Consider the following 22,353-nt stretch of genomic DNA (forward strand, 5'->3'; position numbering starts at 1 on the left):
TTACAGTTGTGTTTTATATATGTCTATTTGGTCTTTTTCCTTCTTTCTTCCTTTTTTCTTTCTTTTCTTTCTTTTCATTCTTTTCTTTCTTTTTTAATAAACTAGGCCCATTGTGGGTCTTAAACTCATGACCCTGAGATTAAGAGTCACATGCTCTACCCACTGAGCCAACCAGGTGCCCTATTAGGTCATTTCTTTAATTGTGTTGTTTAAGTCTGTATCACTAAAGATTTTTTTGTAGAGGTATATTAAAAACTCCTGTTGTGATTGTGGACTTGTTATTTCTCTAGTAGTTCTTCTAATCTTTTGTTTTGCATGTTTTGAAGCCATTTTAGTAGAAGCCTAAACATTTAACATTGTTATGTTGTAGTATGAAATGACTCTCTTCATCTCTAAATAAACTTTTTGCTTTAAAGTTTGTCTGCTATTAATATAGCAATTCCTTTTCTTTAGGTTAGTGTTTATATGATATATATTTTTAAAATTTTTGACTTCCAAACTTTTACCCTCAGGGCTTTGTACATGGTATTTCCTATGCTTAGGAACACTTTCTTCCCCTCTTCATACAGTCAACTCTTATTTATTCCTCAAGTCTAAGCTTAAATATTACACCTTTCAGAAAGCTTTCTGTAATCCTATTAAGTCTAGGTTGAGTTTCTCTGCTATGTGCTCCCATTTCACTTTTCATTTTACTAATAATATTGGTATTTTAATTGTCTTTCTTCTCTGCTGCACTGTAAACTCCATGAAGGCAGAGACTGTAGCAGTCTGGATTTAATTTGAGGATAGATTATAATGAGGATAGATTATGTAATGATTTAAACAAGGGATATTTAATATAAAGAATTATTAAACTGTGATAAAAGAGTCACTGTAGGATATAAGAAAACTCTGTAAGGTATTCTAGAACTGAAGGGAGGCCCAAGAGGTCATACTTGGAAGCAGGCTCTTTTCGGGACTCATCTCCAAGGCTGGGGTATAGATTTCCTTGGAGGAAGTGAAGTTGCACCTACTAAATGGTAGAGGTTGCAGGTTTGCCAGGCAGGGGTTGGTCCACTGTCTGCCTGGGAAGTGGTGCTATATGGGGCATTTAATGTTGACCTCTGCTGTTGGCAGGTTAGATTCTCAGAGTGTGGTTGACCAGGTCTTCCTTGGTAAGAAGAGGTTCATGATATTGAGCCCATGCATATCCTTGCCACCATGGCTGCTTTGTTCATAGGTCTACTAAAGAAGCACTAGGATGGCTGGGAAAAGAGGCTAGTTGACATCCGCAGAGTGTATCATTTTGTCTATTAAGAGTCCCCTCTATGGTAGTTGTCCTTTAGCGGGCATTCACATGAGACACAAATATTTTCAAAGTTTATGCCCATTCAAAGAGGTCCATCTGCATACTTTCTCCCCAGCTTTCCTTGTTATTATCTTCCAATCCCGTTTCTTCCAAGTCCCTGACTATCTGGCTGGACAATTACCAACTGCTTCTGAATGAGTCTAAATCTGTACTTCTGGTACAGTACGACCTCATTCCAGACATGGTAGATAACCAAAGGTACTGTTCAAAATTCTGCTCAACAGAAGATCAAAGTGAACAAAACAGCTAAAAAAATTAGAATAAAATAGTAAAGCATATCAAATATCTCAGTGAAAGAGGAGTTTCATAGCAGAAAAAGCAATGGAAGAAATTATAAAGGAAAAAGATTGTCTATACAAAAGCAGAAATCTTCGAGATATTAGATCAAGATTGGTAGCAACTATAAATTTTTATTGATTTAAAAATTTTCATAAACAGATGGAAAACATTAAACTTAGTAAAAACTGTATAAAAAGACATGAACATCTCAAAAGAAAATCTAGAAAACAAATAGATATGTTAAATTCTGTTTAATTTTGATAGTAGTTTTCAAACATACGAATTTAAGTGTTAGTACATTAAATTAGGACCACAGGGGAAAGGAGGGAAAACTGGGAAGAAATCAGAGAGGGAGACAAACCATGAGAGACTCTGGACTCAGGGAACCATAGGATTATAGACAGGAGGGATGTAGGGGGTTGGGGTAACCAGGTGATGGGTCTTAAGGAGGGCACGTGTGGTGATGAGCACTGGGTGTTACATGCAACTAATGAATCATTGAACATAATAATAAGAAAATAAATTAAAAATAAAAATAAAATTAAAAAAGAAATTTAAAAAAGAAAAAATAATTAGTAATAATATAATACATTTCAGAAGTTAGTAATGGTAAAGACACAGTAAAATTGGTTTTTCCTCATATACTACTGATGGAATAAAAAATTGGGAAGAAAAGAATTGATACAGGGATACCTGGCTGGCTCAGTCAGTAGAGCATGTGTCTCTTAATCTCAGGGTTGTGGGTTTGAGTCCTACGTTGGATATAGAGATTACTTAAATAAACTTTAAAAAAAATTGGTACAATTCTGAAAGAAATTTGGCAATACATATGAAATCCCTAACAAATGGTGGTTTTCCTTTGTTCTAGTAACTGATTTCTAAGGATCTACTTTAAGGAAATAACAGACCCACAAAAAAGCTTTAGGCACCAGAATGTTCATTATATTATTACTTACAACAGAGATAACAGTATAAGCGTTCTTTTAGAAGTTTAAGGGAGTTATCTTCTGAGTGTACTGAATTTCCACTGGAACTTGGTATTTATTTTCCAATTAAAAGTAGGAAGGTCATATTTTATTGCAGAATTTAAACTGCCTTCATAGATCTAATATAAACTCAATCCTAATATATAAATAAGAGGGCTTTCAGGGCAAAGAGAGTTTGGAGATCTAGACATAATACATTTTAAATGAACTCTTAAATTGACTACTGACTAAGATTACATAATTGTTTAATTTTGTAGGTATTATAATAGAAGAGTAGAAAAAAAGGAATCTAGGTCAGGGAGGGAAAAGAGAGGAAATGGATTCTATTGAAAGATTGACAAGAGAATCAAAAATAAGTTTGCTTTTTGACAATAAAACTTTAGATATTTTTAGCCTGACTTTTTTTTCATCCATGAATAATGCCTCATCTTTAAATAATTTCATATACTTTACAAAAAAACACCCCTTTTATATTATTGCATTTAATTCTTATAACAACTTTGTGAAAAATTTGGTATTTCCACTTTCAAGATGAATAAATGATACCTTAATAAAGGTTAAACAACTTACCTGAATATTCATTGTTTATAAGGCACAGATCTCAAAATCAGTTATAATATGTAAAGGTTAGGAGCACCAGATCTGGAGTCAGGCTGCCTGTGTACAAATTCTGACTTTACTAGTTCCATCTATGCATGCTTCAGTCTCCTTGTAGGTAAATGGAGTAAATAATGATCTCTATTTGATAGAATTGTGACAATTAAATGAGTTAATTCAAATAAAGAATTTAGAACATTCTTGGCACATTACTAAAGTACCCAACATTACACATATAGTTACATATAATTGGAGTTTATAGTTATATAATATTTTACTCTTTCTTTTAAAGATTTTATTTATTTATTCTTTTTTATTTATTTATTCATAAGAGAACAGGTAGCCATGGAGCAGGGAGCCGGATGCAGGACTCAATCCCAGGATCCCAGGATCAGAACCTGAGCCGAAGGCAGATGCTTAACCCACTGAGCCACCCAGGCATCCCTATATTTTATTCTTTATAAAATGCATTCATATATATAATCCCATTTGATTACGTCATACCAGCTCTTGAGTTAGGCAGGGCAGTTATTACATTTTGTGATTTTTGATTATTTATTATGAAGTAATTTGCTCAAATTTATGTAGCTTTTAGATGATAACGTAGGATAAATAATGTAGGTTTTCTCATCCCAAATTCAGTATTCCTTCATAACTCCATTCCAATAAAATGCAAAATAGGACAATGTATAAATTATTTCTAATTTTGAAGTTAAGTTTTGGCAAAATACTTTGAGAATTAACATTTTTATTTGATCTGGATATGAAAAGTTGTTTTTTGATGAGTAAAAAAAGATTATTTCCTTGGCTATTAAAAGCCATGTCCTAAACTTGGTGCTTTGAAATTTTATTAGAAAGAACACAGGGGAAGGGGGGGAAAACTGAATGGGAAGAAATCAGAGAGGGAGACAAACCATGAGAGACTCTGGACTCCGGGAAACAAACTGAGGGGTGTGAAGGGGAGGGGTGTTAGGGGAACGGGATGACAGGGTGACGGGTATTAAGGAGGGCACCTGTTGTGATGAGCATGGGGTGTTATACGCAACTAATGAATCATTGAACAGTGCATCAAAAACTAATGATGTACTACTATATGTTGGCTAACTGAACCAAAAAAAAAAGGAATGAGAACATACTATCATTAATGTTTATACATTTTCTTTTTTAAAAATTTAACAGCTACATCATCATCTGCAGTTTCAACACACTCCCCATCCGTTATTGTAGCTGTTGTAGAAGGTAGAGGACTTGCCAGAGGTGAAATAGGAATGGCAAGTATTGATTTAAAAAGCCCACAAATTATATTATCTCAGTTTGCAGACAATACAACATATGCAAAGGTAAGTATTTATGCTCTTAGAAAATGGTTGACCTAGTGAGCGCTATGTAGATTTTCAAGTCACTGCTTTCCCAATTAAGTTTACTTTTTCGTGGAATAAAGGTTATTCACAATTGCATTAATATAGGCTACTCTGAATTAAAGTTGTTTTACATCTGATTTTAATTTTTTTAATGTATTTTGTCCTAAAAATAATGTGTTTTGCTGTTATATGAAAATTTCAGATTACTGTTAATTTCTAAAATTAACCTCTTCAAATTAATAGTTCCTGGACTCATTCCAAAGATTATATATTAATAATTCTATTGCCAAAGAATTGTTTCCACTGAACAGTATTTGAATTTTATTTTACAGAGTACAGGGAAACTGGTCTTTTAGGTCAGTCATAATTTAGCCTGTTCTTGCTTTCACTTCCTATCACTTATCATTGATTTGGGCCACTGGCTATTGTAATGGAAATTTCTGTCACTTACCAGGTAGAAGTAATCTGCTTCTAATCTCTATACTCTAAAAAGTTATTTGTTCCAATTTCTATTATTAAATATACATATGCTATGTTATTTTTAGCATTTTATTGTTCTTTTTTCCTTTTCCTAATTCCTCTTTATGGTTTCTCAGTATATAGGTTTCCTTTTCCTACCTAATAATTAGTTTTTTAACATAGCTAACAACCTACATGATACTAGTACTGCATGTGACTTTATCTCTGGGTATTTCACATTTTTATGCAATTTAAAAAAATAGGACAAGCTTTTTTAAAAACAGAAATGTTTGGCAAATTGATTAAGAATTTCTGTGTCTGGGGGTGCTGGGTGGCTTAGTTGTTAAAGTGTCTGCCTTTAGCTCAGGTCATGATCCCAGGACCCTAGGATTGCCTCAGGTCATGATCCCAGGACTCTGGGATCAAGCCCCGCATAGGGCTCCCTGCTCAGCGGGGTGTCTGCTTCTCCTCCTTCTGCCCCTCTCCCTCACTCATGTTCGTGCTTTCTCTCTCAAATAAATAAAATCTTAAAAAAAAAAAAAAGAATTTCTGTGTCTGGGATAGTTCTAAGAAATGCACCTATATCATGAAAAGAATAAGTTGTAAAACATGTGCTTCTCATCTGTGTTTCTATACTGTTCAACTTGTAATCTGTACCAGTTGGTCATATTGATTGAATCACCATAGTTACACTTTTGAATGTGTTTATGTTTTTTATGGAGATAGATAAAATACCAAATAGAGGAATTTATTTTAAAACATCTCATTTTAGGAATATATATCTGCAGTTCAAATTAATTTTTGAGCTTAGAGCTGTTACAAATTATTGTGAGGTAAAATATAGCCTGTTTATGGTATTTTATATATATGATATATATATTTATATATACATATAGAATACATGTTTAATTTATCACTGTTAGAAATATATTTTAATTGACATATATAATTATAACAGTTGTAACTTTTTGTATCTGTGAATTAATTTTAAGTACTTATCTCTCAGAAAAAGCTGCTACTTGTTTGGTTTTAGGGAATCCTAAGCTTACATTTAAGAAATTATGTATTCAAATGATTTTAGGTGATCACTAAACTCAAAATTTTATCACCTTTGGAAATAATAATGTCAAATACTGCTTGTGTTGTGGGGAATTCAACTAAGTTGTTTACTTTGATAACAGAAAATTTCAAGGTAAGTGATTTTTATTCTCAATAGTAACATTCAAATCTTACCTTATTTAAAATCCATTCTATAATAGCATTCTGGAGAACAATAATTTGAACAACTTTATATTTACCCTAACGTACTCACTAAATACAAGTCCTAATCTAATGGACAATTAATACAAAAAATAAAAATGACAGGATATCCAATTATTTGATTTGGCACCCTTGATCTACTTTAAACAAAAGGGAAACTGTTACAGATAATAAGGAGGCTTCTCAGAGTATACAGGAGGCAGACCCTTAGAGAAAACAGATTTCCTTAGGTATAGCTGTGTGGAAACTAGTTATTGTGCTGCCAGACAAGTTGAAATTGAAGTTCTTGTTCTAGGGGATAGCACTATCAGTAAGTACTTTTTCTTTTAGAGAGCTTGATCTGTATTACAGAATTGTTGTATCTTCCCCTGGTAGTGTGTACTCTTCACAGTTAGCCTACTACTCTAAGCCTCCATATGTGGGACTGTGGAAGATTAAGTGTTCTGGAACTTTATCTAATGAATGCTCTCCCTGTAAGCGAGAGCTTTTCCAACATGCACTTTACTTCTTTCCTCTAGAAAATGTTTTGTGGAATGGGGGCTGTAGTTCCAAGCCATGTAGGCTGCATTGCAGTTGGAATAACTCCAGAGGAGTGTAACTTATTTTCAGAATATACCATACTTTGTTATGTTTGTAGCCTTATCTTTAACACATTTGGTATCAAGCTGAGATTTAGAATCCAATGAGTTTTTTATTTTTCTTAATATATTCAGCATCTGCAATTATATAAGATTTCTTGTCATGCTCTTAGAGATCCTGCGTAGCTCAGCTGTCTTTGACTTATTGCTAAAAATAAGTCAATATGTTGTTTCGATTATACAGGTCTCTTTATCTGTTACCTCTTTTATTCATTACTTCAAACTTCTTTCTTTTTTTTTTTTTAAGATTTTATTTATTTGTCTGAGAGAGAGAGAGAGAGCAGAAGCAGGGGGAGCAGTAAGCACAACAGGCAGAGGGAGAAGCGGGTTCCTCATTGAGCAAGGAGCCTGATGCGGGACTCGATCCTAGGACTCTGAGATCATGACCTGAGCCGAAGGCAGTTGCTTAACCAACTGAGCCACCCAGGCATCCCCATTACTTCAAATTTCTTTTCATCACCTTTATTTATGTATACTTTTTCAACTTTTGTTATTTTGCTCTGCTTAAGCATTCTAAGCCTTTGGGTTGTAACAGTAATTCAAATTAAACTAGCTTAAGTAAAACACACACACACACACAAACAAACACAGAAATTTGTTGGCTTATGTAACTGAGAAGCCAAATGGTTGGATAAATCTTATCCCTACTGTCATCCCCACCACCATCTTTTTTTTTTTTTTAATTGTAGGTAGGTTACTTCTATGATGTTTAAGATAATTATGATGGCTACAGATTGATGTGATCGCAGCTTATCCAATTCAGAGAAAAAATATGTTCTTTTGTTCAGTGTCCATATATAAATTCTAGGGAAGGACTCCAGTGGGTCCTGCTTTGTTCATATTCCCACATGTTAGGCTAATCACTATTTCTCAGGGTTCTACTATGATTAATCCCTGGTCATTTGCTTTCTGTGGGGCACAGAGCTCTGTAATTGACAGTTACCAAAACCACATGGAATGTAAAATAGATGAGTCCTTCAAAGGCAAAAACAGCTTATATTCACTACACTTGAGATGTAGGGCAGTATGGCATAGTGCTTAAGAATAGAGGAGTGAGACTGTGCTTGTTTCAGATTTTGACTCTAAGTGATCTTGTGCAAGTTACTTAAGTTTTTTTTTTTTTGTCAGTAAAATTAGGACAATAATCTACCTCCTAGAGAATTGGTATTTTATATAACTTAATTAGAGACATGACCTCATTGATTAAGGTTACTTTGGGGCAGGGCACCTGGGTGGCGCAGTCGTTAGGCATCTGCCTTTGGCTCAGGGTGTGATCCCAGCTTTCTGGGATCAAGCCCCACATCAGGTTCCTCCGCTAGGAGCCTGCTTCTTCCTCTCCCACTCCCCCTGCTTGTGTTCCCTTTCTCGCTGGCTATCTCTGTCAAATAAATAAATAAATCTTTTTTTTAAAAAAAGGTTACTTTTGGGCAAAGTCCTAAAGGAAGTGAGAGACAGAGTCATAGAAGTATTTAGGGTAGAAGTATTATAAGCAGAGGAGAAAAAAAAATATTATTATTACCACACTTAACCATAAAAAAAAACCCAAAAAACAAAAAACCTTTCATTAAAAGAGAAGCACAATGAAGTGAAAGGACTCTAGCCAGAGAAATCCAAATTCAAGTCTCAGCTCTGGCACATATCAAATGCATGATGTTAGAAAAGCAACTTGGCTTTTTAGAATTTCACTTGTAATAAAATTGTAGTTAAAACAAGACTTAACTCATAGAGTTATTGTGAAGATTAACTGAGATAAAACAATCTTGGTGCATAACAAGTTCCCTACTTCCTCATGAGGTTTTTTTCTTTTTTCCTTCTGTTTTACAGCTCTTTCATAGTCCATTGTTATTATCTTTTCTTAGGTATTATTTTTATTCAGAGTAGATAAACCTTTTACTCTACAACTTCATGCTTTTTTTCTCACTCTTTTAAAAAAGTTCCATTATCTCATTTTCTTCTAAATAAATTCACCTCATGTATATAGCATCTCATAGATTTGGTAGCTGGAATTGATGTTTTCTTCCTCTGCAGCTAATACATTGTAAGGATTTACTCTATCTCAATTATGGTAGAATAAGTAACACCAAATGTAAAACCTGGGTGGTGATGTTGCTGCAGAATAAAATTAGTAGAAGGCAGAGACTCTCATGTTTATTTTTTATTATTGTACCTACCACATTCAGTTAAATGTCATGTGAATATGGTCTAATAAGAGCTATAGATTGCTGTAATTGACTTAGCAAAACAGATAGTCATTCTCTTCGTAAAACACTAAGAAAATATCCTGTTTAACTCTGGAAAATAATAAATAACAAAAAAGAAACTTTATATGACATTGAAGCCACCTACCTACATATCTGCATGTGTTTAAGAAAGCAGTTTTGGGCAACTGCATGAAACTTAAAATTTATTTTGAAATGAAACTTCTTTTCAGAATGTTAATTTTACTACTGTCCAAAGGAAATACTTCAATGAAACAAAAGGACTAGAGTACATTGAACAGTTATGCGTAACAGAATTCAGCACTGTCCTAATGGAGGTTCAGTCCAAGTAAGTTATAACTTAAGGAAAGTAATAACTCTGTAGTGTGAGTTCCGTGGGGGCAAGGTCTTTTGTCTGTTTTGTTCTCTGCTGTATGCCTAGAAAAGTGCCCGGCTTATAGTAATTACTGAAATAGTAAAATAGTTAACTGAAATTTATATACAAGGCATATTTTGCTAACTTAATTTATATATAATTTTCCCAAATTGGTCATAATCTGTTGCCATTATGGTTGCTGCTCACTTTACTTTGGGGTGAATTGCTCAAGTAGCTATAGTAACCTAGAAATGTGAGACACAGGGCTGTAGTCCTGTTATTTCATACATGGACTCCTAAAAGATTCAGCTAGGTCAGGGAATGATATTTTTAGAAAGGGTATATTTTTTTAAAGATTTTATTTATTTATTTGACGCAGAGAAAGAGAGCGAGCACAAGCAGGGACAGCAGCAGGCAGCGGGAGAGGGAGAAGCAGACTCCCTGCTGATCCCAGGACGTTGAGATCATGACCTGAGCTGAAAGCAGATGCTTAAGGGACTGAGCCACCCAGGCACCCTAGAAAGGATATTTTTTAGAACACACTAAACAGATACTTTCTTTGAGCTAGGTTGGACTAGTTGTTTATTTGGTTAATCACAGTGACCAAGCTCACCAAGATCGTAACATATTTTTCTATACATAGGAACCTCCTAACTCTCTCAGACCTTTTCAACATTATTGGAATTCTTAGAATGGTACATTGACTAAATTACCATTGAATATTGTCTTCCAACTTGTGATTTATTAGAGTACTTAAGTGTCAGACTTCAGAAAATTGTCTGTTTCTATCAACTTTTATGTTTTAGGGATTATTTAGCTAGTTTTCAAAAATAAAGAGCACTGGTGTGCTTTTTCCCTTTGAATTTAAGCAGTGTTATGCAAATATTTATGATTTTCCTAATAATGAGGTGAAATAAATGTTTTCTTTTATAGCAATACTTTTTATTCTAAAGATTTATAGTGATGTATCATTGGTCACCTTTCAGGTATTACTGCCTTGCAGCTGTTGCAGCTTTATTAAAATATGTTGAATTTATACAAAATTCAGTTTATGCACCAAAATCGCTGAAGATTTGTTTCCAGGGTAGTGAACAGACAGCCATGATAGATTCATCATCAGCCCAAAACCTTGAATTACTAATTAATAATCAGGACTGTAGGTAAGATCATCCAATTTTTTTCTTATAAAATGTATCAGTGTATTTTATTATATCCTATTTTTCTATGAATAATTACAGTTCTTTAAATTGCTTGATGTAAAAATATTGAATAAACATACCTTTAATCATTGTACCCTTTTTGCTGAACTGCTCAGATGTTTCACGAAACTTAATTTTTAAAAAGATATTTGTATGAAACAACAAAAAACAATCCATTTCAAAAGTAGGCAAAGGACTTGAATGGACATTTCTGCAAAGAAGTTATACAAATGGCCAATAAGCACAGTCATTATGGAAATGCAAATCAAAACCACAATTACTACTTCACACTCATTAAGGTGATTATTATCAAATAAGTAGAAAATAAGGTTGGCAAAGATGTGGAGAAATTGGAACCCTGGTACATTTACCACAAGAATGTAAAATGGTACAGTCATTTTTGGAAGCAGTATGGTGATTCCTCAAAAAAGTTAAACATAGAATTACCATATGATTCAGCATTCCACTTCTAGGTGTATATACCGAAAAGAATTGAAAGCAGAGACTCAAAGAGATGCTTGCACACAAATGTTCACAGCAACATTATTCACAGTAGCCAAAAGGTGGATATAAACCAAATGTCCATCAATGAGTGACTGACTAGATAAACAAAATAAGGTATATACATAATGTACGATGGAATATCATTCAGCCTTTAAAAATGAGTGAAATTCTGATATATGCCACAAGATGTATGAACCTTGAAAACATTGTATAAGTGAAATAAACCAAACACAAAAGGAAAAATATTTTATAATTCCACTTAGATACCTAGACTAGGCAAATTCATAGAGACAGAAATTAGATAAAAATTATCAGGTACTTGGAGCAGTAGGGAGTGGGTAGTTACTATTTGGTGGATTCAGAGTTTCTGCTTGGGATGATGAAAAAGTTCTGGAAATGGGTAATGGCAGTGGTTGTACAATATTGCGGGTGTATCTAACAACACTGAATTGTATGCTTAAAATGATTAAAATGGTAAAATTTATGTTATGTGTGTTTTACCACAATAAAGAGAATATATTATATCCAGATTATGACAAAATTGGAACAACCAGCTTTAAAAGGATCAAAGTACAGGAAATTTAAGGGGCTCTGTAATTATTTGAGAAGGTAAAAATGGTTGAATCAACTTGGTCTATGGTGTATGACTGGATTGCTGGTTTTATTGGTTTATTATTAACTTTAGTTAGAATACCAGGAATATTGATGGTGAGCACGAGAGAGAGAGAGAGAGAGAGAGAGAGAGAGATAGGGAGAGGCACAGACAGACACACACACACAGTGTTTATAGATTTCATAGTGGGATACTTAAACTAGAATTAACACATTAATAGAAAATAACGTAATCAACATGGTGATGGTGAGGCAGGAATGCATTAATACAGGGTTGGTTTGGGACAAAGAATTAATGAGCCATGGGTTTTTGTTTTGTTTTGTTTTCTTAAGATTTCGTTTATTTGACAGAGAGAGAGAGAGCACAAGCAGGGGAAGCAGCAGGCAGAGGGAAAGGGAGAAACAGGCTCCTCACTGAGGAGGCAGCCCAGTGTGGGGCTCCATCCCAGGACCCTGGGATCATGATCTGGGCCAAAGGCAGACGCTTAACGACTGAGTCACCCAGGCGCCCCAAGCCATGGTTTTTCTCCTTGAGGAATTACAGTCTAGAGGAGGAAACACATAGACAGTATTATTAACATGTATGGTGGTAAAATTTGCATAAAAATGATGGGATCATAGCAGAGAGAGAGTTAATTGGGCTTAGGTTAAGGGTAAAAGGGAAGTAATTAGGAAAGGCTTTCTAGGGGAGATAATACCTGAGGTAAGTCTTGAAATATAAATAGAAGTTATCCAGATGAAATATAAATAGAAGTTATCCAGATGAAGTAGAAAAGGTGGTAAGACAGTGAAAAACCAAGTCTTGAAAGTATGATTTTCATTATAACAATATGGTATGTGCAAGGAAACTAAAGCTATTTAGAATTACTGATTGGTAAAGTGCAAGTTCGGAGTAAGGAAGCCTAGAGTAGTTAAAGGGTAAGGAAGCTTAGAGTAGTTAAATAATTAGCTTTTGGTAATATAACATTAGACGTCAGTGAAAGGGATAAACTTAAAATGATTATGATTTTTAGTATTAAAAGAGTATTGAAGGGAATAAAGAGTACTTTAGACAATTGAAACCTTAAGGTCCTCAGTGCAAATTTAGAGCCATAGTTGTTTAAATATCTCTATTACTGTGTATATTCTTATCTTGGGTTCAGTTTCCATTATGCGAAATTGCCAGACATTAGTTGCTGTTGCAAACTTAGAAACATAGACTGTCTAATTTTGTTAATTACGTATACTCTGATCATCAAGAGCAGTTTACCTAGGTCCTGTTGATAACTACTTTTAGTAAGAGTAGTACTGTATTTAATACCTTTAGTTATCCATCAGGATAGTGGCCTCAGTTCTTTTGCAGTTCCATTGACTAATGATGGTCTAAAATCACAGCCTTAAAGAATTTATAGTTAATTGTAGCTATTATTCCTTTTCCGCTTAGTGAATAAGTAATATTTTTTCTTCTTGCTACTTAAAAGTATTAAAATAATATTATCTGGAAAAATTACTCTGTCATTTACTTTCTATGTTATAATAACATAGAGTAACATAGAGTCAATAACCAAGGCTGGTAATTACTACAAAGTGTTTTATACTTTGTCACATTTCATAGTTCATCATTATTTATCATTATCATTGTCAAACATTGCTTGAGGTCCTGCTATATATTACATGATAGGCTATTTGACCTCTAGGATTTCATATTATGGTTGAAAAGGAGAAATTGAGAAGTCTATTTACAGACTTGAACCAAAGGATATCAGGTTAAAAGATGGATATTCTACCTGCTGAACTATCCGAATAGCTCTAATGCTTCTGTAGACTTGTCACCTGTTCAGAGCAGTTTCACCCTTTAATTTCTATAGCAAATAGCAGGTTTGGGTATGCTGCTCACTTCCTTGGTTCCTATAGAAGCCCAGTTCTCAAAAAGTAAATGCCCGTGATGACCCCACCCCCACCCCTGGTCAGGACTTGGTTTGAGTAGTTCTCTAAAAATTTGTTTAAATTGGTATACTGGGCCACCTGGCTGGCTCAGTTGGTAGCGCATATGACTCTTGGTCTCAAGGTTGTGAGTTCGAGCCCTACACTGGGGATAAAGTTTACTTTAAAAAAATTGATATACTAGAAATCTGCTAGTCTGGTGACTAAATTAAGAGTCATTCTTGTTTTCTACCCTCTCTCAACCCAGATTCAGCCCACTAGTAAATCCCTTTGACTCAATCTTTGGAATACATACCAATGCTGGATCATATCTTACCATTTCCAAGGCTACAACCCTAACCATTGTCTCCATCATTTTGGCCTGAACTACTATAATAGCTCCTGACTTGTTTCTCTGCCTTCTTTTTACCCTCCTACGCTTAGTCTATTCTTGATTTAGTGGGCAGACTGTGATCCATTAAACTGGAAATCAGATGTTGGAAGTCTGCTGCTGAAAATCTTCCAGTGGCTCCCATTACATTTAAAATAGAGTCCAGGGGTGCCTGGGTGGCTCAGTCGTTAAACATCTGCCTTCGGCTCAGGTCATGATCCCAGCGTTCTGGGATTGAGCCCCGCATCGGGCTCCCTGCTCAGCGGGAAGCCTGCTTCTCCCTCTCCCACTCCCCCTGCTTGTGTTCCCTCTCTCGCTGCCTCTCACTGTCTGTCAAATAAATAAATAAAAATCTTTAAAAATAAAAATAAAAATAAAATAAAATGGAGTCTAGACTCTTTACTATGGCCCACAAGGACTTCTTTGTCCTGGCCTCTCTCAGCTTCTTCATCTCCCTCAATTTTCTTTGATTTGCAAAGTTCACCAACCTTGATCTTTTTGGTTCTAGATCCAAAAAGACTTCCTGAGCTTAAATTACTGTTCTACTTGGCCCTTTTTAACTGATAACTCTTTTCTTCTTATTTAATTATTAGGGAACCTTGGACAAGTTAGTTAATTTCTTTGCACTTCAGTTCCTTCCCTTGTAAAATGTGGTTAAATATAGCATCTACCTCATACTATGATTACTAGAATTAAATAAGTTAATATATGTAAAGTGCTTAGAATATTGCCTGGCATATACTTAGTGTTCATTTCTCACCACCACTGTCAATATCATCTGCATCCCATCATCATCTTTGCATGGATAACTTTTGAATTCAACTATGCACATATAGGTCTCTCTCAACCAACTTAACTAAAGCAACCCTCCTGGTCATTCTCTATGCAGTCCTGTTCTGTTTGTTTTTAACACTTTCTGTACCTGAAATTATTTTCTTTCTCTTTTATTTGTAATTCTCTAACTTCTTAATTAGAACAAAGTGATTATATTAAATATTCATTTTTATCAATGTGAAAGCTCTTTTCCCCTGTAAAGGATATATTACTGATATCTTGCTATTATTGATGGAATACCACGGACTAGAACATTTTATATTAATCTGAATATTCTAGCTGACCTATGAAAAAAGTCAATAACTAAATACAAGAAGATATTGTCTACCCCTTGTTAATTAAAGCATTGCTCATTGATAGCATACTTGGGAGCTTATTAAAAAAATATATTCACAGGCTCACCTCAGACTTACTTATCTCAGACTTAGAATTCTCTGTGTGATTTGTATGCACATTAAAGTTTGAGAATCACTACTGTAGATTATAGGATTATTTAAAAAGTTAAATGGTAACTTTTTTGGATTTTCCCTTGTATACTTAATGAAATTTTTCTAATTTGTGTTTTCAAAGGAATAATCACACACTCTTTGGTGTTCTAAATTATACTAAGACTCCTGGAGGGAGTAGAAGACTTCGTTCTAATATATTAGAACCTCTAGTTGATATTGAAACCATTAACATGAGATTAGATTGTGTTCACGAACTACTTCAAGATGAGGAACTCTTTTTTGGACTTCAGTCAGGTAAATGAATATTATCTAATTTTATGAATACAAATTATTAAAAAATACATTGTGTTTTTATAAAAATACTGGTCATATGGGATTAAGACTCATCCTAATAACATTATCTTAACTTGATTACATCTGTAAAGGTCTCATTTCCAATAAGATCACAGATACCAGGGTTTAGGACTTCAAAATGTCTTTCTGGGAGGCACAATTTAATCCTCATAGCATAAGGTAAGAGTATTGCCAGGGGATGAAAAAAGATGGCAGAGGAGTAGGGGACCCTATTTCAGCCGGTCCCCTGAATTGAGCTGGATATCTACCAGACCATTCTGAACACCCACGAAATCATACTGAGAAGTAAGAAGACACATCTGGATCTCTACAAACAGAATATCTCCGGTAGTTGGTCTTGAGGTGTGAATCAGGGAGCCATGATTCTGTGTCAGATATCAGAAGATAAACGGGAGAGGGAGGGAGCCTCCATGAGCTTGCTCTGGGAAGGCAAAAGCCTCCCGCTCTGGGGACAGGGCACAGACTTGCAGACCAGTAGCCGTGGGGAAAGGACTTTGGGACAGCCCCCCAATACTGAAACCTGGTGCTATGGGGGCACATGGGCGAACCAGGGGCAGCTGGTGGTTTTAGAAGCACAAAGGGCAGAGACATGCCTGGCCCTGGGAGTGAGGACTGGGAGAGCTGCTGTGGGATGCACAACCCAGGACGCTGTGGGTTTTTAGCAGTGCAGACAGAAATGGAGACAGTGTGGCCTGGAGAGCTCAGTGAAGAGCAGATTGCGATCTCTCTGTTCTGAGACAGAGGTTTGGGTACAGGCACTTCTGCTCTGACTCTCGGAAGAGACGCGGAAAGCCACCAGAGAACAAAAGCCCCAAAAAACCGGTTTTCACTGAGCCCATCCCCTGCCCAAACAGGGTTGCCTGAGTAACAGTGTGGCAGGCCCCTCCCCCAGAAGACAGGCTGGAAGAATAAGAGGCCAAGAACCCTAAGGTCCATATAAAACAGGTGCATCTTGCTTGGGTTGTGGTCAATAATTTGGACTCTGTACATTCCCTCAACCACCCCTCAACAGAATGACTAAGAGGAGGAACCCCCAATAAAGGAAAGAATCAGAGACTGTGGCCTCTGCCACAGAACTAATGGATATGGATATAACCAAGATATCAGAGATAGACTTCAGAGTAACAGTTATCAAGGCAATATCTAGGCTTGAGAAAAATATTAACGACAATATAGAATCTCTAAGGGCAGAAATGAGATCCAATCAGGCCGAACTTAAAAATGCTATGAATGAAATGCAGTCTAAACTGGATGCTCTGACTGCCAGGGTAGATGAGGCAGAAGAACGAATTAGTGAGTTAGAGGTTAAGATGATAGAAAAGAAGGAAAACAAGGTGGCATGGGAAAAACAAGTTAGAAGCCAAGGTCTCAAACTGAGAGAGATTAGTGACTCAATGAAACGTTCCAGTATCAGAATTATTGGGATCCCCAAGGGGGTGAAGAAAGATGTCTAGAAGATATATTTGAGCAAATCGTAGCTGAGAACTTCCCTAATCTGGGGAAGGGAACAAGCACTTGTGTCCAAGGGGCAGAGGGGACCCCTCCCAAGATCAATGAGAATAGACTGACACTAGATATAGAATAGTACAATTTGCAAATCTTAGATCTAAGGAAATGATCTTGCAAGCAGCGAGGGGGAAGAGATTTCTTACGTACAGAGGGAGGAACATCAGAATGAGGTCAGACCTGTCCACAGAGACCTGGCAAGCCAGAAAGGGCTGCCAAGACATATTCAGGGTACTAAATGAAAAGAACATGCAGCCAAGGATACTTTATCCAGCAAGGCTGTCATACAGAATGGATGGAGAGACAAGGAGCTTCCAAGACCAGCAGAAACTGAAAGAATATGTGACCACCAAGCCAGCCCTACAAGAAATATTAAGGGGGGTTCTATAAAAGGAGAAAGACTGCAAGAGTGATATAGAACAGAAATTTACAGAGACAATCTGTAGAAACAAGGACTTCACAGCAACGTGATGACGTTAAAATCATATCTTTCAATAATCACTCTTAACGTGAATGGCCTAAATGCTCCCATAAAACACCACAGGGTTGCAGATTGGATAAAAAGACATGACCCATCCACATGCTGTCTACAAGAGACTCATTTTGAACCTAAAGATACATCCAGACTGAAATTGAAGGGATGGAGAACCATTTTTCATGCCAACAGAACTCAAAAGAAAGCTGGGGTAGCAATAATATCAGACAAATTAGATTTTAAGCTAAAGACTGTAGTTAGAGATACAGAAGGATGCTATATTATTCTTAAAGGATGTATCCAACAAGGGGATATAGCAATTATAAATATCTATGCTCCCAACATGGGAGCAGCCAGTTACAGAAGCCAACTGTTAACCAAAATAAAGAGACATATTGATAATAATACATTAATAGTAGGGGACCTCAACACTCCACTCTCAGCAATAGACAGATCATCTAAGCAGAAAATCAACAAAGAAACAAAAGCTTTGAATGACGCATTGGACCAGATGGACTTCATAGATATATACAGAACATTCCACTGTAAAACAACAGAATACTCATTCTTCTCAAATGCACATGAAACTTTCTCCAGAATAGACCACATACTGGGTCACAAATAAGTTCTCAACAGATACCAAGAGATTGAGATTATTCCCTGCATATTCTCACACCACAATGCTTTGAAACTGGAACTCAATCACAAGAAAAAATTCGGAAGAAATTCAAACACTTGGAAGCTAAAGACCATCCTGCTTAAGAATGTTTGGGCCAACCAGGAAATCAAAGAAGAACTCAAACAATTTATAGAAACCAATGAGAATGAAAACACATCAGTCCAAAATCTATGGTATATTGCAAAGGCGGGCCTAAGGTGGGGAATACATAGCCATCCAAGCCTCTCTCAAAAAAACAGAGAAATCTAGAATACACAATCTATATTTCCACCTTAAAGAATTGGAGAGGGAACAGCAAAGAAAGCCTAAGCCACACATGAGAAAAGAAATAATTAAGATTAGAGCAGAGATCAATGGATTAGAAACTAGAAATACAGTAGGGCAGATCAACAAAACTAGAAGCTGTTTCTTTAAAAAAATTAATAAGATCAATAAACCACTGGCCAGACTTATCCAAAAAAAAGAGAAAGTTCCCAAATTAATAAAATTACAAATGAAAGGGGAGAGATCATGACTAACACCTAGGAAATAGAAACAATTATTATATAATATATCATATATATTGTATATGATATAGAACATATAGAATATAGAACAGATTCTAAAAATATTATATTTCTACATTATATATATATTTCTATATTAAGAAATTATTATCAACTACTATATGCCAATAAATATGTTATAGAATATATGGAATATAGAATGTATTCTAGAATAATATTTCTATATTATATATAATATATTTCTATATTAAGAAATTATTATCAACTACTATATGCCAATAAATATAGAATATATAGAATATAGGACATATTCTAGAATATTATATTTCTATATTATATATATATTATATTTCTATATTAAGAAATTATTATCAACTACTATATGCCAATAAATTAAGCAACCTGAAAGAAATGGATGCCTTCCTGGAAATCTATAAACTACCCAGACTGAAACAGGAAGAAATTGACAATCTGAATAGACCAATAACCAGTAATGAGATTGAAGCAGTGATCAAAAACGTCCCAAAAAACAAGAGTCCAGGGCTGATGGATTCCTGGGGAATTCTACCAAGCATTCAAAGAAGAAATAATACCTATTCTCCTGAAGCTGTTTAAAAAAAATAGAAACAGAAGGAAAACTTCCAAACTCATTCTATGAGTCCAGCATTACCTTGATCCCAAAACCAGGAAAAGACCCCATCAAAAAGGAGAATTACAGACCAATATCCCTGATGAATATGGATGCCAAAATTCTCAACAAGATCCTAGCTAATAGGATCCAACAGTACATTAAAAGGATTATCCATCACAACCAGGTGGGATTCATCCCTGGGATGCAAGGGTGGTTCAACATTCGCAAATCAATCAGTGTGATAGAACACATTAATAAGAGAAGAGACAAGAACCATGTGGTCCTCTCAATTGATGCAGAAAAAGCATTTGACAAAATACAGCATTCTTTCCTGATTAAAACTCTGCAAAGTGTAGGGATAGAGGGTACATTCCTCAATTTCATAAAAACCCACAATTTCTATGAAAAGCCCACAAGGAATATTATTCCCAATGGGGAAAAGCTGAGAGCCTTTCCCTTAAGATCAGGAACACGAAAGGATACCCACTCTTGCCAGTATTGTTCAACATAGTACTAGAAGTCCTACCAACAGCAATCAGACAACAGAAAGAAATAAAAAGTATTCAAATTGGAAAAGAAGAAGTCAAACTCTCTCTTTTCGCAGATGACATGATACTTTATGTGGAAAACCCAAAAGACTCCACCCCAAATTACTAGAACTCATAGAACAATTCAGTAACAAAATCAGTGCAGAGAAATCAGTTGCTCTCCTATATACTAACAATATAACCATAGAAAGAGAAATTAAGGAATTGATTCCATTTACAATAGCACTAAAAACCATAAAATACCTTGGAATAAACCCAACCAAAGAGGTAAAGGATCTATACTCTAGAAACTACAGGACACTTATGAAAGAAATTGAAGAAGACACACAAATATGGAAAAACATTCCATGCTCATGGATTGGAAGAATAAACATTGTTAAAATGTCTATGCTATCCAGAGCAATCTATACTTACAATGCCATCCTGATCAAAATACCAATGCCATTTTTCAAAGAGCTGGAACAAACAGCCCTTAAATTTGTGTGGAACCAGAAAAGGCCCCGAATTGCCAAGGAAATGTTGGAAAAGAAAAACAAAGCTGGGGGCATCACAATGCCTGACTTCAAGCTATATTACAAAGCTGTGATCACCAAGACAGTATGGTACTGGCACAAAAACAGACACATAGATCAATGGAACAGAATAGAGAGCCTAGATATGGACCCTCAACTGTATGGTCGACTAATCTTTGATGAAGCAGGAAAAGACATCCAGTAGAAAAAAGACAGTCTCTTCAATAAATGGTGCTGGGAAAATTGGACAGCTACAGGCAAAAGAATGAATCTTGACCACTCTCTCATACCATACACAAAGATAAACTCCAAATGGATGAAAGACCTCGGTGTGAGACAGGAATCCATCAAAATCCCAGAGGAGAACATAGGCTGTAACCTCTTCGACATCGGCCACAGCAAGTTTTTTCATGACACATCTCCAAAGGCAAGAGAAACAAAAGAAAAAATTGAACTTGTGGGACTTCATCAAGATAAAAAGTTTTTGCACAGCCAAGGAAACAGTCAAAAAAACTAAGAGGCAGCCCATGGAATGGGAGAAGATATTTGCAATTGACACTACAGATAAAAGATTGGTATTCAAGATCTACAAAGAGCTTCTCAAACTCAATACACGTGAAACAAATAATCAAATAAAAAAATGGGCAGAAGATATGAACGGACACTTTTCCAATGAAGACATACAAAAGGCTAACAGACACATGAAAAAATGTTCAAAATCGTTAGCCATCAGGGAAATTCAAATCAAAACCACACTGCGATACCACCTTACACCAGTTAGAATGGTAAAAATGGACAAGGCAGGAAACAACAAATGTTGGAGAGGATGTGGAGAAAGGGGATCCCTCTTACACTGTTGGTGGGAATGCAAGTTGGTACAGCCACTTTGGAAAACAGTGTGGAGGTCCCTTAAAAAGTTAAAAATTGAGCTACCCTATGACCCAGCAATTGCACTACTGGTTATTTACCCCAAAGATACAGCCATAGTGAAGAGAAATGCCATATGCACCCCAATGTTCATAGCAGCAATGTCCACAATAGCTAAATTGTGGGAGGAGCCGAGATGCCCTTCAACAGATGACTGGATTAAGGAGCTGTGGTCCATGTATACAATGGAATATTACTCAGCCGTCAGAAAGAACAATTACACAACATTTGCAGCAACATGGATGGGACTGGAGGAGATTATGCTAAGTGAAAAAAGTCAAGCAGAGAAAGACAATTATCATATGGTTTCACTCATTTATGGAACATAAGAAATAGGAAGATTGGTAGGAGAAGGAAGGGAAGAATGAGGGGGGTAAACAGAAGGGGGAATGAACCGTGAGAGACTGTGGGCTCTGGGAAACAAACTGAGGGCTTCAGAGGGGAGGGGGGTGGGGGATTGGGATAGGCCAGTGATGGGTATTAAGGAGGGCACATATTGCATGGTGCACTGGGTGTTATATGCAAATAATGAATCATGGAACATTGCATCAAAAACTGGGGATGTACTGTATGGTGACTAATATAACAAATAAAAATTATTTTTTTTCTTTTTTTAAAAAATTTATTTATTCGACAGAGATAGAGACAGCCAGTGAGAGAGGGAACACAAGTAGGGGGAGTGGGAGAGGAAGAAGCAGGCTCACAGCGGAGGAACCTGATGTGGGGCTCGATCCCATAACACCGGGATCACGCCCTGAGCCGAAGGCAGACGCTTAACCGCTGTGCCACCCAGGTGCCCCAACAAATAAAAATTATTAAAAA

The 22,353-nt window shown here is 35.8% G+C and overlaps 1 protein-coding gene across 1 annotated transcript in view; it reads left to right on the forward strand.

The window, feature by feature from the left end:
• Positions 1-22,353, forward strand: part of MSH4 (mutS homolog 4) — an 84,120-nt gene that overhangs the window by 9,770 nt on the left and 51,997 nt on the right. Inside the window, exons 3-7 of the mRNA XM_002916912.4 lie at positions 4,390-4,550; positions 6,112-6,222; positions 9,360-9,475; positions 10,489-10,662; positions 15,515-15,687. Of these exons, the coding sequence (XP_002916958.1) occupies positions 4,390-4,550; positions 6,112-6,222; positions 9,360-9,475; positions 10,489-10,662; positions 15,515-15,687 (735 nt within the window). The remainder of the gene's footprint in view (positions 1-4,389; positions 4,551-6,111; positions 6,223-9,359; positions 9,476-10,488; positions 10,663-15,514; positions 15,688-22,353) is intronic.

This window comes from Ailuropoda melanoleuca, chromosome 2 (assembly GCF_002007445.2).
Source record: "Ailuropoda melanoleuca isolate Jingjing chromosome 2, ASM200744v2, whole genome shotgun sequence".
In the NCBI taxonomy this organism is placed as follows: domain Eukaryota; kingdom Metazoa; phylum Chordata; class Mammalia; order Carnivora; family Ursidae; genus Ailuropoda; species Ailuropoda melanoleuca.